The sequence below is a fragment of the Stegodyphus dumicola genome, chromosome 9, assembly GCF_044657685.1.
Source record: "Stegodyphus dumicola isolate Sdum_Otavi_A_Nest chromosome 9, ASM4465768v1".
In the NCBI taxonomy this organism is placed as follows: domain Eukaryota; kingdom Metazoa; phylum Arthropoda; class Arachnida; order Araneae; family Eresidae; genus Stegodyphus; species Stegodyphus dumicola.
Genome location: NC_140776.1, coordinates 57,250,901 through 57,272,328, shown reverse-complemented (window position 1 = coordinate 57,272,328; position 21,428 = coordinate 57,250,901). Strand labels below are relative to the sequence as shown.

The window sequence follows — 21,428 nt, the reverse complement described above, 5'->3', positions numbered from 1 at the left end:
CTGGTTGGCCAAGCAGTGAGTGCACCTTTGCCGATCCATCGAGCATTGAATGTTTGGTTCAGGAAATCACGCACATTAATTATGCTATGGGCGGGAGCCCCGCCATGTTGATACTTGATATATCTTGATATACTTGAATATATCTTGATGGATATGGGCAGGTATACCACCCAGAAAAGTCAGTAACACTGTCTTAAAAAAGACTAGGTATTTCCGGCCATCCAATCAGGACAGTAGCAAGTAAGGCCCCAACAAACAGTCACCAATGATTCCAGCCCACACATTTATGGCAAAATGATGCTGCGTAGTGTGACTTTTCATACCATGAAGGTTGTTTTAAGACTACACATGTGAATTGTGTGTATTGAATACATCTTCAAGAGTGAATGAAGTTTCATCTGTAAAAAGGACAGAAGCTGGAAAACTGGGGTTCACGGCACCTTTCTGTCTGAGCCATTGTGCAAATTCCACACACTAGGATGCAGTAACTGCAGATTTTGCAGATGGTTAGGATGCACACATTCCTCGTGCAGTATCCGCCACACTGGCTTGTGAGAGCTCCCCAAGCGGCTCGTATGCTGATATTCGGATTATCTTCGTTGGACTGTAGGACTTGTTTAGTGACCTACCTCCCCACGAAATTTGAACGATAAGTTTTGAAACATCCTGTATACATCAATTAGCTAATGTGGATTTGCCCAACACATGAATACATTTGTATCTGGAAAAAGCTGCAGTCTTCCTGTGTTGTGTAAAAGAAAAAAATTAGACATGGAATAATAATAAAAACCATAACTTCACTGTTACAAATGGTGTTGTAATAAAAGTTATAATGATGAAAATGAGTTATCTTAAAAAACTTTGAAATTTGTCATGACTTCAAAATTTTTTAATTGGATTGGATTGGATTATTGTAATTTGGCACAATACCAGTCAAGGTTATCTGCGCCAGACAAATAGTAACAATGCAATTAGTCATTTGTAAAAACTTCCAGCTTAGGTAAAAAGAGACAAATTACAATCTATGATAAAAGCTGATACCTTTTAAAAAACAGGTTAATGTCTATTATAAAAGCCAATATCTTTTGAAAACGGAAACAAATTACGATGATGTGTTTTTCCAATTAAATTTCCTAATTCCAGTTCTGAACAATTAAAATGTTTTTGGCAAAAATAATTAAAACTCTGGCATTCAACCAAGATGTGATGGACTTTCAGATCTGCATTGCAGTTTGGGCAGCTGGAATTCTCTTCTCCCTTCAGAAGATACTCATGGGTCAGGCGACAATGGCCAATTCTCAGTATAATCAAGAAGACATCCTCCCTTCTATTAGCCATACATGGCCAGTATCCAATGGTGGGTTTTACATTTCTCAGCTTGTTATATACTTTGTCATCCCATTGCTTCTGCCATTTGCTGAGAATTTTTGAGAATTTTGCTTTTGACAAACCCTTTGATGTCTGCTAGTGGAATCTGAAGATTGTACATTGTGGTTGCAGTTTTAGCTGCAATATCCGCCAATTCATTCCCCTTAATGGCAACGTGTCCAGGGATCCATGAATAAAGAATCTGGTATCCCCGAATTTTTGAAGAATGATTCAACTTCAGGATTCTGGTTGCAACTGGGTGAGTACATTGAGCGTGATTTTCCAATGACATTAAGGCACTCATGGAATCTGTGTAGATAATAAACTTTATGTACTTTTGTTTTGAAAGGTAAGTCAAAGCCAGATGGATTGCAGTAAGCTCAGAAGTAAGCACAGAGCAAACTGTATCTAATCGAACCCCTACTATTGTTTTCTCTGTGACGAAAGCGGCACCAACCTGATCCTGGGATTTTGATCCGTCTGTATATAGAGGGATATATTTCCTATATTTGTTTCTATGTTAAAAAAAAATCTGCTTGTAGATGATTTCGTTAGTTTGTGATTTACTCCAGTGCAAAAAGTATCCAGAGAATGGATTCTCCAATCCTCTCAGGAAGGAATTCCAAAAAAATCCTCCACCTGTATATCTATATTAGACAAATTATACTCCTCCACCAAAGCACTCATCCACAAGCCAAAAGATGGGACACATGATGGTCGTGCCTGATATAAACGGGAATATTGGTCATTAAGCAATTTTGACCTTGTAGAATTTTTGGTTTGTGATAAAACTTTGAAATAATGCTTAAAACAAAGATTTTCACGTCTTAACCGCAGGGAGGTCTTGTTACTTTCCACATATAAGCTTTCCACTGGAGAAGTTCTAAAGGCGGCAGTGCATATCCGAAGTGCTTGGTGATGTATTAGATCAAGTTTAGCTAATACTGAAGGCCTTGCCGACCCATAAATGATTGATCCATAATCTAGTTTCGAACGAATGAGAGCTCTATATATAAGAAGCATTGAACCTCGATCAGCACCCCAAAAGTATTTGACAGTATTTTCAGAATATTCATAGTTTTTAAACATTTCTTTTTTAGATAGGTAATATGGGGAAGGAACGTAAGCTTATGGTCAAATATCATTCCTAAGAATTTTATTTCCTTTTCTACAGGAATCAGCACATCTTGCAGATAAAGTTCGAGGTCAGGGTGAGGAATTTTCTTTCGGCAGAAATGTACACACACAGTCTTTTGAGTAGAGAATCTAAAACCATTTTCCTGCGATTATTTAACAATTCTATTGAGAGATGTCTGCAGTTTACACTCAATGTCTTTCAGGTCTTCTCCCTGGCAACTGACTTGCAGGTCATCGACGTAGAGCATACCCTGGACTGCTGGAGGCAGTTGTTTTAAAATAGAGTTAATTTTTATACTAAATAATGTAACACTTAATACACTTCCTTGTGGAACACCCTCTTCTTGATGGAACATGTCAGAAAGTGTATCGCCTATCTTCACACGAAACTTCCGATCCTGTAGGAAATGTTTGATGAATATCGGCATGTTTCCTCGTAAACCATTGCTATATAGGTCACGAAGGATACCGTATCTCCAGGTGGTATCATAGGCTTTCTCAATATCAAAGAAAATGGAAACATCATGATTTCTTCTAACGAACGCTCTACGGATACCTGTTTCTAAGAGTAGGATATTATCGACAGTTGCTCTTCCTTTTCTAAAACCGTTCTGATAAGGGGAGATACAATTATTTATCTCTAAATAATAGACCAGACGAGTGTTCACCATCTTTTCAAAGAGTTTGCAGAGGCAGCTAGTTAGAGCGATGGGGAGGTAATTTGACGGATTAGTAGGATCTTTTCCCGGTTTAACAATGGGGATGACAAAAGCTGTTTTCCAGGCATTTGGAAAGACTTGTTCCTTCCATACTCTATTAAAGAGAAAGAGGATGGCTGCCAATGACTTGGAAGGAAGATGTTTCAGCATAGGATAGGCAATATCATCTGGACCAGGACATGAATTTTTTGTCTGCAACAGAGCTCTTTTCAGTTCAAGCACAGTAAAATCCTGATTATATGGTTCAGTATTGGGAGAGTTGAAATTAATTAGTTGTTTTTCAATGCATTTTTTTGCGGAAAGAAATTCAAGAGGGTAGTTACTACTGTACGAGACGGCTGAGAAACTCTGTCCAATAGCGTTGGCAATTTCTTCCCTACTAGTAACTGTTTCACCACTTGTCTTTAAAATGGAAAGTGTGTGCTCTTTGTAGATGCCGGACGCTTTCCGGACTCTCTCTCAGACCTTCTTACTCAAAGTTGAAGAGCTAATCGAAGATACATACGAGATCCAAGAATTCTTCTGACTTTTCCTTCACACCTGCTGAGCTTTTGCTTTAGCCCTTTTGAATATTATGAGGTTTGATTCTGAAGGATATCGCCGAAAAATGCTCCAAGCTTTCCTTTGTTTTCTGATGGCATCCTGGCATTCAGAATTCCACCAGGGCTTTGGGTATTTTGGCTGTTTTACTGACGTTTTTGGTATATATGTATCAGCTGCTTGAATAATTTTATCTGTAATGATCTTCACAGCCTGATCAATGTGCACATTCTTTACTATTTCTTCAGTGAAAAGAGCATAATGTATGAAAGAGTCCCAGTCGGCTTTGTCCAACAAAAAGCCTGGTGTTCTAGGTATAAAAACGCTCCTATTTCCTGTAACGCTTATGATAATAGGAAAATGATCGCTATTATATAGATAATTCTCGACATTACAGAAACAAAATGGCAAAAGCTGTGGAGAAACAATAGCAAGGTCAATGGAATGGAAGGTCCTTGTTGGCTGATGAAAATAAGTGCTTTCTGCGTTGTTAAGGATACAGAGACAGTGGTCGTGGAGTAGCTGTTCAATCTGCTTCCCTCGTGGGTTTGTGTCTTTACTACCCCAAAAGGGATTGTGTCCATTGAAATCACCGACTAGAATAAACAGAGCTGGTAGTTGGGCAATTAGATCCTCTAAATCTCTTAAATTAATGTTCTCTTTAGGCGGGATGTAAATACTGCAAACAGTAGTCAGTGTTCGAATGCTAAACTGTACTGCAACTGCATGGAGAGGAGTATCCAAAGGGAGAGCACTCGAAGGGCAATTAATTGAGGTAAGTAGACAGACACCACCACATGCACGTTCACTGAATGCCTTATCCTTTCTTATCATTGACTATCTACATAGCTTTGCAAAATTACCAGGTTTGAGGAATGTCTCTTGTATCGCTATACAAATAGGTCGATATTTATTAATAAGTTGCTTAATGCCATCAATACCCTGATAGAAGCCCCGGCAGTTCCACGAAATGAGAGTAGCCATTAGGAATGTTATTGCTTCGATGCTGTTTCTTTGTTTTGTGAGGTAGAACATTTTTCGAGAGATCTCTACCTCCATCTGTTACCATCTCAGATTCGATAAAGTCTGAAAAGATCCCTTCAATAGAGCTTCGGCTTGAGCTTCTCTTTTCTGAGCTTTTGATTTTCTTTTTTGAACTCTCTGTTTCTTGTGTTTTTATTTCTCGACTTTCTATTGTCTGTTTGGGAGGAGGTAGAGGAAAAACTTTTTCTTTGTCATTTGTTTTTGGTTCAGATGTCTTCTTCTGTGTGCTATGCGATGTACGTGTACTTATTGACTGATATGATTTAGTGGCTTGTGCATAGGAGACATTTGCTTTTGACTGACCCGTGCTAAAAAGTTTCTTAGCTTCAGGATAGGAGATTTTTCTTGTAGTCTTAATATGCTGTATTTCTTTCTCTTCTTTCCACTTAGGGCAGTTTCGTGAGTATGCTGGATGATCGGCATGACAGTTTGCACATTTTGGATCAGCTACACATTCCTGACTTTTGTGACCACCTGCAGAACAGCGAGCACATGCCAGGTTTCCCCGGCATGTGGCCTTTGCATGGCCAAACCGTTGACACTTGAAGCAGCGCAGTGGGTTCGGCACGTAAGGTCTGATGGGGCAATTCAGGTAACCTGCCTTAATGGCTCTCGGTAGCTCTGGAGATGAAAAAGTCAGAATAAGATGTTTTGTGTTGACGAGTTGCCCGTCTCAACGGACTTTTATTTGGCAGACCCCACACATATTTTGCTCGGCGAGTTCTTTTGAAACTTCATCCTCAGAGACTGATATCAAGTCTATTTCCAAAATGACACCTCTTGACGTGTTCAAAGACTTATGTGGGGATACAGTAATAGAATGTTCCCCCATTTTGGTCATTTTTAGGAGAGAGGAATATTGTGCATGAGATGTAGTCTCGATGAGCAGAGATCCCGAACGGAGCTTTTCTATGTGTTTTGGCTCGCCTGCTGAGGCCACAATATGCTTATGGATGAAGAATGGTGATAAATTTTCTAGCTGACTAGTAATAACTAAGAACTTTGGACATTTGCTTGTGCTAACTAAGGTCGAAATGCAAATTCTTTTAGCAGCTCCAGAATTTTTCGTATCCATATGATTAGGAGAAGAAGTTAAAAGTTTTCAAATTGAAAAGAGAGATAGTTTCGGGACCGACCGCCCCACCCACCATGGAGCCCCACCCACCATGGAGCCCAACAACACAGATCTCTGTGTTAGGGCTAGCCGGGCCTATACGCAAACTGAAGCCCCACAGTCGGCTTTCCCGAAAGCGGAGACTTCCGAGAGCTTATCCCCTAGCCACTGACCAATAGGACTAGTGACCAGCCGATTGACACTAGCGGGGACAGCTAAGTGCCTCCCGTTTTAAGTAGAAGCAGAGGCCAAAGCAGTGTGTTGAGGACAGTACCTCGCCCCTCAACTGCCAGAATCCTCCTTTCCCACCCTACGGGTCACCATGCACGGCAAACACATAGGCGGTATTCTCATCATGGTGAAACAGAAACCAGAGTAGTAGCTGCATCTCACAGTCAGCCTCAACTCCAGTAGAGGAAACCACAAGGGAGAAAAATAGGAGAGAGAGAGCTAGACAAGAGGAGAGGAAAGAAAGAGGAGGAAAGGTCACTGGGGGCCCGGGAGTGTGACACCCGATCACCAAGACGGCAATCCCCTGAGGGTTCTTCACCTGCTATGCTTTAGCTGGGTATGTTGGAACGGCCTTCACGCCTAGGGTGGCCCTACCAGGAGCTATGCTCTCGACGTACTTCACCCGTTCCGGCTAGAGACACCCCCCCCCACCACGTTGAGGCAGCATAGCAGGACTTTGGGGGCGAGTCAAAATTTTTGTATTTGTGATAATGTGTAAAATGTTTTGAAAAGTATTCCCTGAACATATATAGGATTATGCAGAATCAAAACTTTAATCAAATTTGATTTTCTCTAAATCCAGCTTCTTATTATCTAATTTTTTTAGAAAAAATTATTATTGTAAGGAAATGTAAAATTTTATTTACTAAATTTGTAAGACCTAATTTAAGTACACAAATTATTTGTCTTAATTTGAATTTTCATATATTTATGTTTTTATTTCAGTTACATAATTTGAAGAATTTTATTACCATAAATTATAAACAGAATCTAATATATTTATACAATGCTAAAAGCTAGTTACCTTGTGTAAGGAATAGAGACTTATGTGCTATTGTATTTAAACATTCCAGAGATACCAGCTAGTAATTAAGCTGATTTGCTTGTAGAGAACCTGCAATTTTTCATCTAAGTTTACTTTGTTATTATACTGTATTTTGTTAACTTCCAAACTTTATTTTATGTTGCTTTACATACGAAATGTTTCGCCAGCAAAGATTTTCCAGAATTATGAATTTTTTTCAATTGTTTCTCAGTCTACAACATTTTGAGTGAAAAATGAACTTACAGACTTTTAAATTGGACTGACATTTTTGGCTGAACTCTAAAATTTACATTCCTTGGTCAAAAGTTTTATATTCAAAATTCAGACAAAAATTTTTTAAATTTTCACAAAATTACATATATATTTTACCAACTCCCTAATGCTTTTTTTTAAAAGGCTTTTCTATCACTAAGACTTTTCTCTTTGAAGGGAGGGTGAAGGGAGGAATAAATTTAAAATGTTATAATTCTACAGATGACTTCTATTAATTGTAATAAATTTAGAATGCATGAGACAGAAGACAAAAAGGACGTAGCTAAATTTAAAGCAGGAATTAAAAGGACTATCGCTAAAATAAAGTTAGAAATTTTCTTTCATATTTTATATCTTAATACATATATAATCAAGATGTTTATATATATGGAAGATAAAAAGAAATTTGTGTGTAATATATAAATTTAGAAAAATAATTTTGATTTTATGATCTATGAACTTTAAATGAGTGTCACTCACTCAATTTTCAGCAGTAGTTATATTTTAAGTACAATGTTCTTTTTTATTATTCCTTTTGCTGCAGTTTCAGTAAAAGATGAATTTAAAATTTAGATTAAATTATCTGTATAATTATATAGTTTACTGTCAAAGATCAAAATCTTGAGAATGTCAACATTCACACAGTCACTCCGTGTATGTCAGAATATTTGCTAAATATCCTTCTAACTTACACTGGCAAATGTCAACATTCCCCATGCATTGATAGTAAATGTTCAATAAAAATATTTTGGTAAGTTTTTAAATTATACTTCATCATTAAAACATATTATGATATATGTTAAAACAGGAGAAAGCTTAAGTAACAGCACATGTAAATAAACTGTTGAACTTAAAATCAACAATATATTCTAAATGAGAAAAGAAAACAGCAATAATAAACTTTCTATTATTATTAATATTATACAATCTTATTTATTGCAACAATTTAAAACTCTTAATGACCCTTTAAACTGCACAAGAATCCCTTGATTTTACAACTGTATTTAGTTAACTGCATTTTAGTCATGGAACGCTTCATTTTTCCTGTCTTCTTGTCTCAACCTCCACCAGAGCATATCTGTGCTTGTTGATATACACTGGTTATGGTCCGAATGTGTAACAATATAACCAAATATTCGGTCTTTCACCAACACATTTTGTATTGAAATTCACCAAACAATGTCAACATTTTTCAATTTGTGTCTTTCACTATAACATATATATATTAACAGTATTTTTAAAAATTTCATATTTTCATATATCCATACGTAAGTGAACTTATATAAGTACATTAGTGAACAGTTAATTCTCTAAGACGACCACCAAAATTCTTGACAATTATGGAGCTCTGTAGAGATCACCAAAATTGTGGTGTACTCCAGAAGTGTACGGTACTTTAAAGAAATAACAGACAATATTGATATTTGTTCATTTCTCAAAAATATGAAGTGCAATGGATGTCTAAATTTTCTTGCCTAAGGGTGTCGGATATTCTTCTGTTGTCCTGAGATAAGAATGTAAGTTAAGGCAGTCTCAGTACATGAATTAATTAAAATAGTTAAATTCATATTATCTATTTTATTACTATTAAACTAAGTTGTTTAATTTCAAAACATTAAAATACTTAATATCTAAAATATAATTGACTGACCATGACCAAGCTCTGTTTGAGCATAAGATCCAATGATTTTCATTTCAAAAGCATCTGGAAGCCAATTTGCCTGCTGGTCTTCAGTGGCAAGCCCCATCAGAGCAGGTATAAACATGACAAAATGGACTGTTAAAGGTGATGCTTCTTGTAAAATAGCATCAGCTATAGACCTGAAAAAAAAAAATTTAACTTATAAATATTATATATGAAAACATAAATAAATTTATTTGAAGCAAATATCTTAATTATGTCAATTTTAAGGAATAACAATTTAACATCACATAATTAATAACTACAAAAAATATCTAAAATATTTTCAAAGTATATTTTAACATATCCTACCATTGCACAAATTTATTAAATATTCCTTTCTTATATAATCCAGGTTTAAAATACAGGAGCTCACAAAGAAGAAAATGTTACATATTATAAAAAGTAAAAAAGTATGTGCATACTTTATTTTTACTTCTTATATGAGTAAGTTTGGTTTGTTTGGTTTATTGAGATTACGGCAAAGTACACTAGATCTATCTGCCTAATGGGAGGGATGCCTTTGTGGAGGACTTTCTAAGGGAAACTGGCTCGTATACACGTTGCACATGGGGAAACCACGAAAACGCCCACGCAGCCAGCCCGTTCGCGGGATTCGAACCTCAGACCGAACTACCAGTGTTCAGCGACTTTACTGCTCACCCGCTGGTGGGCCTCTTATATGAGTAAGAATTTAATGGTATGTCAGTTGCAATGCATAGGTTTTCTCTATTTATTTTTTACAAGGAATGGTTAAAATTAAATTTAGTAGAATAAGAAAGATAAGCACAAAAATTATAGAAAATCAAACATAATTAAACATTGAAAAAGGAAACAAAATTCAAAAGTTTGAAGAATAAATTTTCAAATATAGTTCATAAAAATACATTAAATCCAAGGGTCAGAAAACTGGTCTTTTCAAATACAACATATAGAGCAAAAATTTAAATATGATTAACTAGATGACAATCAAAATGACAGTAAATCAAAAGTTTAATTTTTATTATGAAATGTTTGATATTTTTGTAAACGATTTAATTCTGATACACATTTATTATTTTAGATTATTATCTGCTTATGCATCCAGCTGCTTAAATGCATTATAAAAAAAGGAAAAATATATATTTTTAATGAGACTAGCTTGTTTAATTTTTTACGTCCAGCTAATAATTAACAATAATACAGATAAAGAACTGTATTTAGAGCTTTTAAATTGCTTAGTTTGTAAATCATTAACAGATTAAATTTTAAAGAAAAACTAAATATTTTCTAACACAATGGGTGCATAGAAGACAAATATTTTGTTTCATGTACTGGAACCATTTCTTTTAAGTTGCTGAGTTTTCTGATTTCATTTAAAACACAAATATCTTACATTTTGTCCATATTTCAACATATTTCTCTCAAATTACTGAGTTTCATTATTAAATTTGAAACAAATACCTTACATTTTGCCAAGTGGCAATAAACTGTTTTTAAATGCCCTAGTTTGTTTATAAAAAATTCATTAAATTAACCCAAAATATATAAATATTTTTTTTAAATATAAATAAAAAGAATTTAATATGGGCTTTGAGATGTACATACACGTCAAAGTTATTGATTTTTCAAATTTAATAACTCTAGATAAGGAAAGGTCAAATTCTTTTCACAGCAGGCCAAAAAAGTTTTTTTTAGTAGATCATATGGGCAGGGTCGTAATGTGTTTTTGCAGTGCCCCAATTGTTTTTACAGGGTGCAATGGGGAGGGCACCCCTTACTAGTAGGAATTTTAAAAAATACAATTATAAAAATTTCAAATATGTCAAAAACATAATCTATTCATATTGGTTATCAAGTGATCGACATGTATGTTGCTCCGTTTTCAAATAAAAGTGAAATGTTCTAAGCTTCCTTTTCTAATTATGTATAACAATAATCATATGCCACTGTTTAATTTCTAAATTAAAACTGTTAGAAATGATAGGACTATAATCTTAGCACATCTAGTGTCCTCAACTTAATCTGATTGCTAGTATAATCATGCACATATATCTGCATATACACTATAACAATAGATGTGTACTCGTGTTGTTGATTTCGGTAGTTTGCATACAAAATTGGATAGGAGAAAGATGAAAATGCCATAACGCAGGATTTCATAACAGACCAGATTAATAATTTGAAAGGCCACATTTTGTCTGTGAGCCAGCTTTTGCCATATTACAAGGATTTATAAGAGAAACATATTTATAATTCATATAAAATGTGTATTGTTCAAAAGGAAAATCTGGTGCTTCCTTGTTAAAGGAGCCATTCTGGTTAATGGCCAAAACTTAACTGACATGTTTATAATATGCAACTTTTAAATATTACCAAAGGCTTACATTATGACCATTTAATAAGAAAGTACTGAAATTTTTATTACATAAACCATGAATTTCTTACGTATAATTTACATAAAAATGCCAAACAATAGTAAAAGAAAAATTATGTTGCTTATTAAATTATTATCTCAAACTGCTACACATAATAAACAATGTCCTTAAATTTTTAAATATGAAATTCAAATGATAAGTATTCACTCCTTTAGATGAAATGATAGAATTTTCTTATAAAACCTAATTGCACATTCAGCTTAGTCTTATTTGCATCCCCCCACCAAAAAAAGGGGAGGGAAATATAAAAACAAGAAAAGAAGACAGCCAAAAATTTATTTTTAAATTGCAGCAAATGATTCAAGTTCCTCTTTCCAATAGCATGAATTATGCAAATTAGCACAATGAAATCTACAACAAAAAATCTAAATAGAAAATTAGTACTATTAGTTACATAATCATGTATGGTTGAATTCAAAATAAACCCATTCATGCCGAAGGCACTAAAAATCTAGAATTTTGAACAAAAAGTGAGTATTTTGTGATTTATTGACCTAAAGTTAATATGATGTACCATTGTGAACCGCTCTACATTTAGGATGATACACATAAATGGGTTAAGTATTCTCAGAATAATGTATTTAATAAAACTGTTCTGTAATCAAACAGTCTCTTCTCATTAAAGGTTATTAGTATAAAAAGAGTGCTTGTTTACATAAACACATTTAAAAAGTCAATTTCTCCCCATACCATAAAACAGAAATTTTTACATGTTTCTTCAGACATAATTTTAAAAATCTTCAAAATTTATTTACTGCTTGAAAGATTTAAGAATTTTCATTATACAGTTCTTTATAATCACAAGATATATAACATTTTTATTAAATAATACACCTACTATTACTGATAACAAAAAGAATATTAAGAAGGTTAGATATTATATGTTTTTTGATATGTAAAAGCAAGGGAAAAAACTGGCCTTTCTCTTTTTACATTTTCAAAAGTAATCAAAAAGTTAACTGATTAATGCAATGCATGTGAAGGCTACCTGCTTAGAGGAAGGTATGCCTTCATGCAGGATTTTCCAAGAGAAATTGATTCATATACACATTTAATTTGTCTATGGCTTGAATAATACCTATGCCTTGAGTAAGACATATGGCAATGAAGATCTTGAATTCAAAGGAGAAAAAAGGAACTTTTTATATACACAATTAAAAAAAGAAATACAGTTCAGTTTTGAAAATGGATAAGTTTCGTGAGGAGTAAAAATTAAACTCACAATATACAAATTTGCTAATTGTTAATTAAACCATTTAGAATTTTTATTTTTCTATATTAATAATTTAATTTTGATCTTAGCATTCTTGGATAATAAGACAGAAAATGTTTGATTCTAAAAGCTGATTCCCCCCCCTCTCTCTCTCCCAATGTACAGGACATTATGTAAGCCAAGAATAAATAAAATAAGAGTAAAGATCAGAGTTAAAGTAAATATGTTATATTGAACAAGTTTTTAAACTGTGGATTGCAATTAAACTTTGAAGTCAGAAATTGTACGGTAGTCAATTTCTTGAAACTCGCTGTGACATCGTGGTGAAGTGGATGTGATCTTTTGTAGTCATAATAAGTAGATTAGCCTTCTTACTATTAATTTAAAGTAATAAAATAATTATAAAACAATGAATGAATTAGTAAGAAATTGTAGGCCTATTAAGGCATCATTCTGTAGAAATTTAAATGTTTTAAATGAAGAATTAAGCACAGAGATGCATGATGTTGAAGTCATAGAAACGAGATGGGCTACATTAGAAAGTCGACTTCTACAGCTTTAAAGAAATAGATAACATGATTTTAAGTGAAACTAAAGGAGATGAGGAATATGATGCACAATATGCAGATATTGAAAAATGAAGAAAAAATGGTTTCAGCTAAAATGAAAGCACAGAAGTTTTGTAGCAACCAAACTACACCAACTGACACTTCCGTTTTGAAGTATTTATCATCAAATCTTCGTAATAGGACATTTAGACTGCCAAAGATTGAACAAACAATTTGATGGAGAGGTCAAAGACTAACTCACATTCTGCAGCCAATTTAAATTGATTCATGAAGACAAATTAAAGGGAAAAAAAAAAGAGATAAATTTAATTTCATATTTCAAGTAATGATAAAGGTATCGCAGCTCAGGATATTATAAGAGAGTTTTTCTCACCATCTCAGACTTTTTCATCTCAGAAAAATATGAAAAAGGTCACAGAATGCCTCAAGACAAGGTCTGAAAGGAAAGAATCACTGATAGAATTTTATGTTTGTGAATTGCTCTAATGATAAAAATTGCTACTAAGAATAAGGGAAAAATTAATAGTGCAGTGTTGTAGGATAGACTAGAATCTTATTTAAGAGCTTAAGAGTCATTTGGAATGATGAGTTATAAATATGCCACAATTTCTTTCCATGGTCGAATCATGTATTCCTAAAGAAATTTTAAGGGTTTGTTTAAAGGATCACGCTTTCGCTCGCAGAAGGCTCCTATTGTGAAAGATTAAAGCAATTAAGAAATGAAGTTGAAGGAAAGCAACAAATTTCACTTGGAAATTCAGGTTTTAAAACTTTTTAATCCACTTCCTGAGAGAACAAGAAAAATCAAAATGAAGATTTAATCCCTATGGCAAATGATTTATTTTCAAGCAGAAAAAAGATCTGTAAAGTTTGGGGAAACTAAAATCTGTATTTTTTGCAGAAAACATCTTGAAAGTAAAGATTGTTTTAGGGTTTCAATAATGCCTTTGCCAAAAATAAGATATTATCATTAAGAACAAAAGGGTTTATTATACAGTCAAAAGTCGTTAATCCGGACTCGTCGGGACTTCGGCGATTCCGGATTATCGATTTTTCCGGATTATAGATCATCAGTTTAAATCTGGTAAGATGGCATGCAGAAATGCATAAATTACAAAATTCAAAATATGAAACCGTAATTTATGAAATAAAGAACAATTATGATCTAAAGGGTATCAAAATTTACAAAAAGAAAAAGCTTAATATTTATTTGTTTACTTTATTAAACATTTCTTTCAATGTAAGTTGCTTCGTTTCATGTGATAATACTTTCTCTTTAATTCTATTAAACAGACAAAATTTCTTGTTTAGTTACAAAGTTCCACTGTTCAAGTCCTATAATTGCTGTGTTGAGAATACCGACTAATTTGTCAAACGAAATGTTTTCGTTTTCAATAACCTCTGGGTCACTTTCTTCACTATAGGAAGCGAATTATAATGACGAGCAACTTGATTTAAATCATATCGAGATGAAATACTACACTTAGTAAGGAATTATAAGCCAAATAAAATAAAAACATCTGCCCCGAAGATAAGGATAGTGCTGACAGATCAACTTCCAATCTGCTGCCCGAAATTGATAAACAGATTTCGGATTTCAAAACATACTTTCGCTTTGTAGATACAAATTACACATTAGTAAATATATATCGGAAATTCTATTTGACATAATCGAAAGTTCAAGCTTACTTTTATGAAATTGCTCTAACAGTCTGCAAAAAATAATAAGCAGGATCCAATTCGAAGATTAAGGAACAACGCAATATGTAACATTAACTGAATTAGATAATTTTAGCTTAGCTTATACCTCCGTTACATATTACACGCGCATGCGCACAAACATATTCGCAGCCGTAAAGGTCTTACGCACACTCGTAAACGCCTGTGCGCATGCGTGAATGCGACGCATGCGCAGAAAGTTTGTAGCTTTGAGGTCCGGATTATAGATCATTCCGGATTATGGAAGTCCGAATTAACGACTTTTGACTGTATTTGTTTTAAAGTGGGACACAAAGCAAAATACTGCAATCCAAGTGTCCAAAGCATAATCTATTTTAAAACACATTGAGCTGTTATATATCCAGAACTAGTTGTAAATCAGGACATGGAAAATAAAATTGTCTGATGATAAGCTAAATGTTTCTACAGCTGTAATAGTACAGAAACAAGTGATACCGTGTACCTCCAAACTTAAACAGCCCATGTAGGAGATAAAGCAAACCATTGAGACACTTAATTGATACTAGATCTCAGCATACAAAAATCTTGAAGGGTACAGTTGATCAACTGAAGTTGAAAGCTATAGGATCTGAAAGCCCAACTCATTAGTATGGAGAAGGTATGTCAAAAGAAAAACATAATCATTGTAATTTAGATTCAAAAGTGTGCAAATGTACAGAGCCTTTATTCATGTTAAACAGAAGTTCTTAATTAACCTACTATCTGTGGATCTATTCCAAGAATTTGATATGCTTTTTGCAAGAATAAATTAAAGGCTAAAGACATTAATTTCAATGATGTTGGAATAAATGTACACCAAATTAAACTGTTAATAGGGGAAAATGCATGTTGTAATTAACCATTCACCAATTTTTAATTAATCATTAATTGTAATCAATTTTGTTACATTTAAAATCCATATACATATAAAACTGAATAATTAAAAATATGCCTTGTAAATTATATGCATATTTAATTAGAAATTTTCATTTAACTTCTCAAACATGTATATCAATTAATCTACTATTATATGAAAAAAGCAAGTATTTTAAATCACTGCTAATCATAGAAAAAATCAGAATCCATAAATCATATAGAGTACAAAGTCTTTAATCCGGACTCGTCGGGACATCGGCAATTCCGGATTAGGGGTTTTTCTGGATTATAGTTCCTCAGTTTAAATCTGGTAAGATGGCATGCAGAAATTATAAAATTAAAAATATGAAACTGTAATTTATGAAATAAAGAACAATTATGATCTAAAGAATATCAAAATTTACAAAAAAAAAAGCTTAATATTTATTTGTTTACTTTATTAAACATTTCTTTCAATGTAAGTTGTTTAAGTTGCTTTGTTTTTTGTGATAATACTTTCTCTTTAATTCTACAAACAGACATAATTTCTTGTTCAGTTACACAGTACCGCTGTTCAAGTCCTATAATTGCTGTGTCGAGAATACCGACTAATTTGTCAATCGAAATTATTTCGTTTTCAAAAACCTCTGTGTCACTTTCTTCACTATCGGAAGCGATTTATAATGACGAGGAATTTGATTTAAATCATATCAAAGACTGAGTACATCGAGATGAAATACTACATTTAGTAAAGAATTATAAGCCAAATAAAATAAAAACATCTGCCCTGAAGATAAGGATAGTACTGACAGATCAACTTCCAATTCATTGTGCGCCGCGGTGTTCCCCCCTACGTAAACACTACGCATGCACAGAAAGTTTGTAGCCTTGAGGTCTGGATTATAGATCATTCCGTATTAAGGGTGTCCGAATTAACGACTTTTGACTGTATAGTTAAATTCATAATGAAAAGATACCTACAGTACATGAAAATTATTCTCGGGAAAGGGATGCCCATTTCACCTCATAATTGAAATAAAAGCACATCTAAGCATATTATGCATTTGTGCTTCTAGAAAAGACAATCATGCAAATACCAATGAGATATGGTCCTCTGATGATGAGCTATGCCACTAATAATGTCTAAAAAACGATTTAGGTTCCTTTTATATTGTTTGAAGTTCAACAATAAGGACACGCAAGAGATAAGGAAGAAAACTGACAATTTAGCGCCTATACGTAATGTGTTTTCTATACGTGTGTGTTGTGGAAAATTGAAAGAATGCCCATTCAGTTGGAGAATATTGTACAGTTGTTGAAAAGTTAAAAGCTTTTATAGGTAATTTTTTCTTCAGGCAGTACATCCCTAGTAAACCAAATAAGTATGGGATAAAATTATTTGCATTAGTAAGATGGTAGGATGTACTACACTGTAAAGCTAGAAATATACACTGGCAAGCAGCCTGCAGATTCATTCAAAATTAGCAACAAACCAGCAGATGTTGTAAAACAGCTGAGTTCAGAATGACTCAACTCTAATGTCTTATGTAACTAAGAAAAAGAAGGTGGTTCTCCACTATACATCATGATGATGCGACTGATGAATCATGTGAAAAAAAAAAAAGCCACAGATGAGAACCTTTTATAATGTAACTAAATCAGGAGTTGATACTGTTGACAAGTTGTGTAGCACTTACAATGTTACCAGGAAAACACACAGAAAGCCTATGGTCTTATTTTATAGTATGATGAATGTAGCAGCTATAAAAGCTCAAATAATATATTGTGTAAATAATTTAACAGCACCAGGAACGGTGAGTTTTTAAGACTTTTGGGTCATAATCTTGCTGATGATTCCTTTCATATTTAATGTTTATCATTACCTAGAAACCTCACGGAGGATATTCAGAACCTTTTCCCAGATGAAGGTGCAGTTCAACATATAGAAGAGGCTCAAGCTAGACGAGCACTGCAGGGTTAAGGCTCAGATTAGATTTTATTATTTATAGAAATCTCTTTATCAAGTTTTTCATTTTCTTGGTATTAAAAGTTTAGTTTAGCATAATTGGTGACCACCCAAATTTTTAGTTTTGTTTAAATGACAATTTTCTTTGTTCTTTAATTGCAATTGCTTTTGAATTTTGGATTACCATATAATGGTTTTAGAATGGTCAATGTACACAATGTAAAGTTTTATGAGTAGTCAATTTGGCACAATGTTATGTTTTATTCCCCCCCCCCAAGTGTTTCGAAAGCGTTTTGGAAAAATTCTGGTACATTTGAGATTCGATTTTTCTGCTTTATATGAATTTTATATGAAGCTTTATATGCTTTCTGCTTTATATGAAGTCTTCGATGAAAATCGAATTGAATCTTTTTTTAACGAACGAAACATGTTTTCGAAATATATTAATCTACTTTTATGAAGCTTTAATTCATTTTCCCCTGATGAGTTCTGAATTGGAGTTTCAATAAAAGGAGATTAATTTAAATAATTTTATATATTTTCCTTTTTGCATTTACATTTTTCAAGTTTGTTCTACTATGAATTCTTATTTTAATTTCGATTTGTTTAGATATTGTGTTAAACCTCTTATACACGGTTGCAATTATTAATATTGTGGAAGAATTGCCTTGCTTTGATTCCAATTTAATATTAATTTTAGATGCTTTAAGTTTACATATATATACGGCGAAATACGTTTAACGCGAAAATGCTCAAGTTGAACTATTTGTTAACAAGAAATAATACTAAAGTCCCAATAAACTACTATATACAGTCAAAAGTTGTTAATCCGGACTCGTCGGGACTTCGGCGATTCCGGATTATAGATCATCAGTTTAAATCTCGTAGGATGGCATGCAGAAATTCTAAAATTAAAAATATGAAACCTTAATTTATGAAATAAAGAACAATTATAATCTAAAGGGTATCAAAATTTACAAAAAAAAAAAAAGCTTAATATTTATTTGTTTACTTTATTAAACATTTCTTTCAATGTAAGTTGTTTTAAGTTGCTTCATTTTATGTGATAATACTTTCTCTTTAATTCTACAAACAGACACAATTTCTTGTTCAGTTACAAAGTTCCGCTGTTCAAGTCCCGTTAATTGTTGTGCCGAGAATACCGACTAACTTGTCAATTGAAATTTTTTCTTTTTCACTAACTTCTCTGTCACATTCTTCATGTCTTTATCCATTTTTTTGCAGCAATTCCACTTTTTGTTTGATGGACATCGAAACATACTTTCGTTTTGTACGATCCTTTGGGAGCTCCAGAATCGGAAATTCAATTTGACATAATCGAAAGTTCAAGTTTACTTTTATAAAATTGCTCTTACAGTCTGCAAAAAATAATAAGCCGGATCCAATTCGAAGATTAAGGAACAACGCAATCATCAACATTAACTGAAATAGATAATTAGATAATTTCAGATTATACCGTCCGTTATACATAAAACGCGCACGCGAAAACGTATTCTGCGCTTGCGCACACGCATATGCGCAGTGGTAAAAGGTCTTACGCGCATGCGTAAACGCCTATGCCCATGTGTCAACGCGGCGCATGCGCAGAAAGTTTTAAGCTTAGAGGTCCGGATTATAGATCATTCCAGATTATGGGTGTCCGAATTAACGACTTTTGACTGTATTTTCATGCATTTTGTTTCTCTTAACACGGAACAAAAATTGCTTAACACGAAAATATATCCTTTCTGGAAATGAACAAAATACGGAAAACACTGGCCTCACGGGCGAAATTTAACAGGGGTGTGAAATGAAAGAGAGGTGGTTTCATATGTTTCGTAGAAAAGAGGTTAACTTGGCTTTGAAATACAGCCTGCAATATGAGCCAGTTTTGTTTATCTAAGCTACTTTCACCTCTACATACGCCATATAAACATCTCCTCTCTTATCAGTTGGCTTTAGAATTCAGTGATGAGTACATCACAGTGCGAGTAAAAATCTGCAAGTTTGGTACATATGTTGCACACTGCATGTTTCTGTCTCTTCATATGTTGTACTCTGCATGGAATTCAGCGACTTCAAGGACTAATGAAAATTGTTTTCATCATCCATGATTCTCAAAAGTATCAGATTCTTTGGCACCGAGAGAAAGGAAGAAGGAGGATATTGAAACTGAGCCGACACTTATGAAATGTTTGAGAAAGTTTCTGTATTATTAGACTATCCTATTATATTATCAGAAGAACTTGTAGGGTTTATATTTATTTTAACTAACATTTATTTTAAGTTTAAACTATCTTTCCTGTCAAGCCTTACTTTCCCCTGGAACTGCCAATGCCAGAATATGTAAATTTGAGTAGAATGCGCAAGCATTCAAATTATCAGCGGAAGTATTCTGATTTAAATAGAAGGAAACGAGTTCGGTGTGATATTCTTACTGCACAAGCGCGGAGGTAGTTAGCGAGAATTGAAGAAACCCGCGTTGCGGCCTAGGTGCTTGGCGGGAAGTAGTGGTAAACGTTCCAGTGAGCTTCAAGTCTGCTGAATTAGCAGCGGTATTGTAAAACGTGGTGAGTTAGTTATTTTAGAGAGCCTCGTAGTTAGAATCTTGTCTTTACTTTCTTTTCAGGTTATTATTTTTATTTGACTGCCAAGTTGGCACAGTCTGTGAGCGTCAAGAGGACGCAATTGTAATTTATTACGTTGAATAAAAAGGGACTTAAACCCTTTACAAGATTCTGTGTTTTATACAGCTTTCACAGTCACCTCTTGGTTGCGTGCAAGTTGGAGGCGCGCAACGTTATATTGGCGCCCGAACAATTATCGAACTGAAATGGCCGAAAATTGGATGGAAGCCGCTGGACAACACCAAGAAATGACAACTCAGAAGGATTTGGATACCTGGTCCAGACTTTGAGAGCATCAATCAAGCCAAACGTCCATTTCGACGGAAAAAATTCGGTGGCGGTATTTTTAGAAGGTCTAGAAAACCACTTTCAGCTCTACCCTGTGCCTGAAAGACAAAAAGTTGCCATCGCCACATCAGCACTAAGAGGACAGGCCGCGCTATGGTGGAAAAACATAGGCAAATTTCTATTAGGGGAATTTGGAAGCCCGACATATACATTTGAAAATTTCAAAAAATCGTTAGTAAAGGCCTTCCCCATAGTGAAAGATCGCGCACGGCTGGAAGCCAAACTATATAGTTTCTATCAACGGGATACAGCAGAATTGACGGACTTTATTCTACGAAAAATCAAGCTAACGGATATGCTGTATGGAAAGAAACTCGATGCGGAGATTATTATAATAATATTACCAAGATTGTTACCCGCTGTCCAAGACTACTTTGAAATTAGAAACCCAAGCACATTGCAGGAACTTTTCGAATTGGCGGTGAAGTTTCAAAATCGCAGAATAGCGGAAAAAGCGAGAGGGGAAACATATTCTCAAAGTACCCGAAGGAAGGGGTAAACCAGAAATGGAAATCGCTCTTATGGGGGAAAGAACTATCAAGCTAACGCATCGAAACTCGAAGGTCAAGGCCCAAAAAGAAAATTTGAAAATAAACATCCGCGTACCCAGAAGACACAAATTGAAAGGAAAGCTTTAAACGAATAGAGGGGCCTGTGAAAGGGAGGGTCCAGACCCCAGAAGTTTTAAAAAAACCCTCAAATAGACATTTAAACACGGTCATCGTAAAAAACTCACAGCTACCAATTATACAAGTCCTGGTTGGCGATGTACCAGTAGAAGCCCTCATCGATACAGGAGCAG

The 21,428-nt window shown here is 34.1% G+C and overlaps 1 protein-coding gene across 1 annotated transcript in view; it reads right to left on the bottom strand.

Annotated features, from left to right (window-relative positions):
* Positions 1-21,428, bottom strand: part of LOC118198333 (peroxisomal acyl-coenzyme A oxidase 1-like) — a 95,599-nt gene that overhangs the window by 64,424 nt on the left and 9,747 nt on the right. Inside the window, exon 3 of the mRNA XM_085823478.1 lies at positions 8,883-9,052. Coding sequence (XP_085679604.1) covers positions 8,883-9,052 — 170 coding nt within the window. The remainder of the gene's footprint in view (positions 1-8,882; positions 9,053-21,428) is intronic.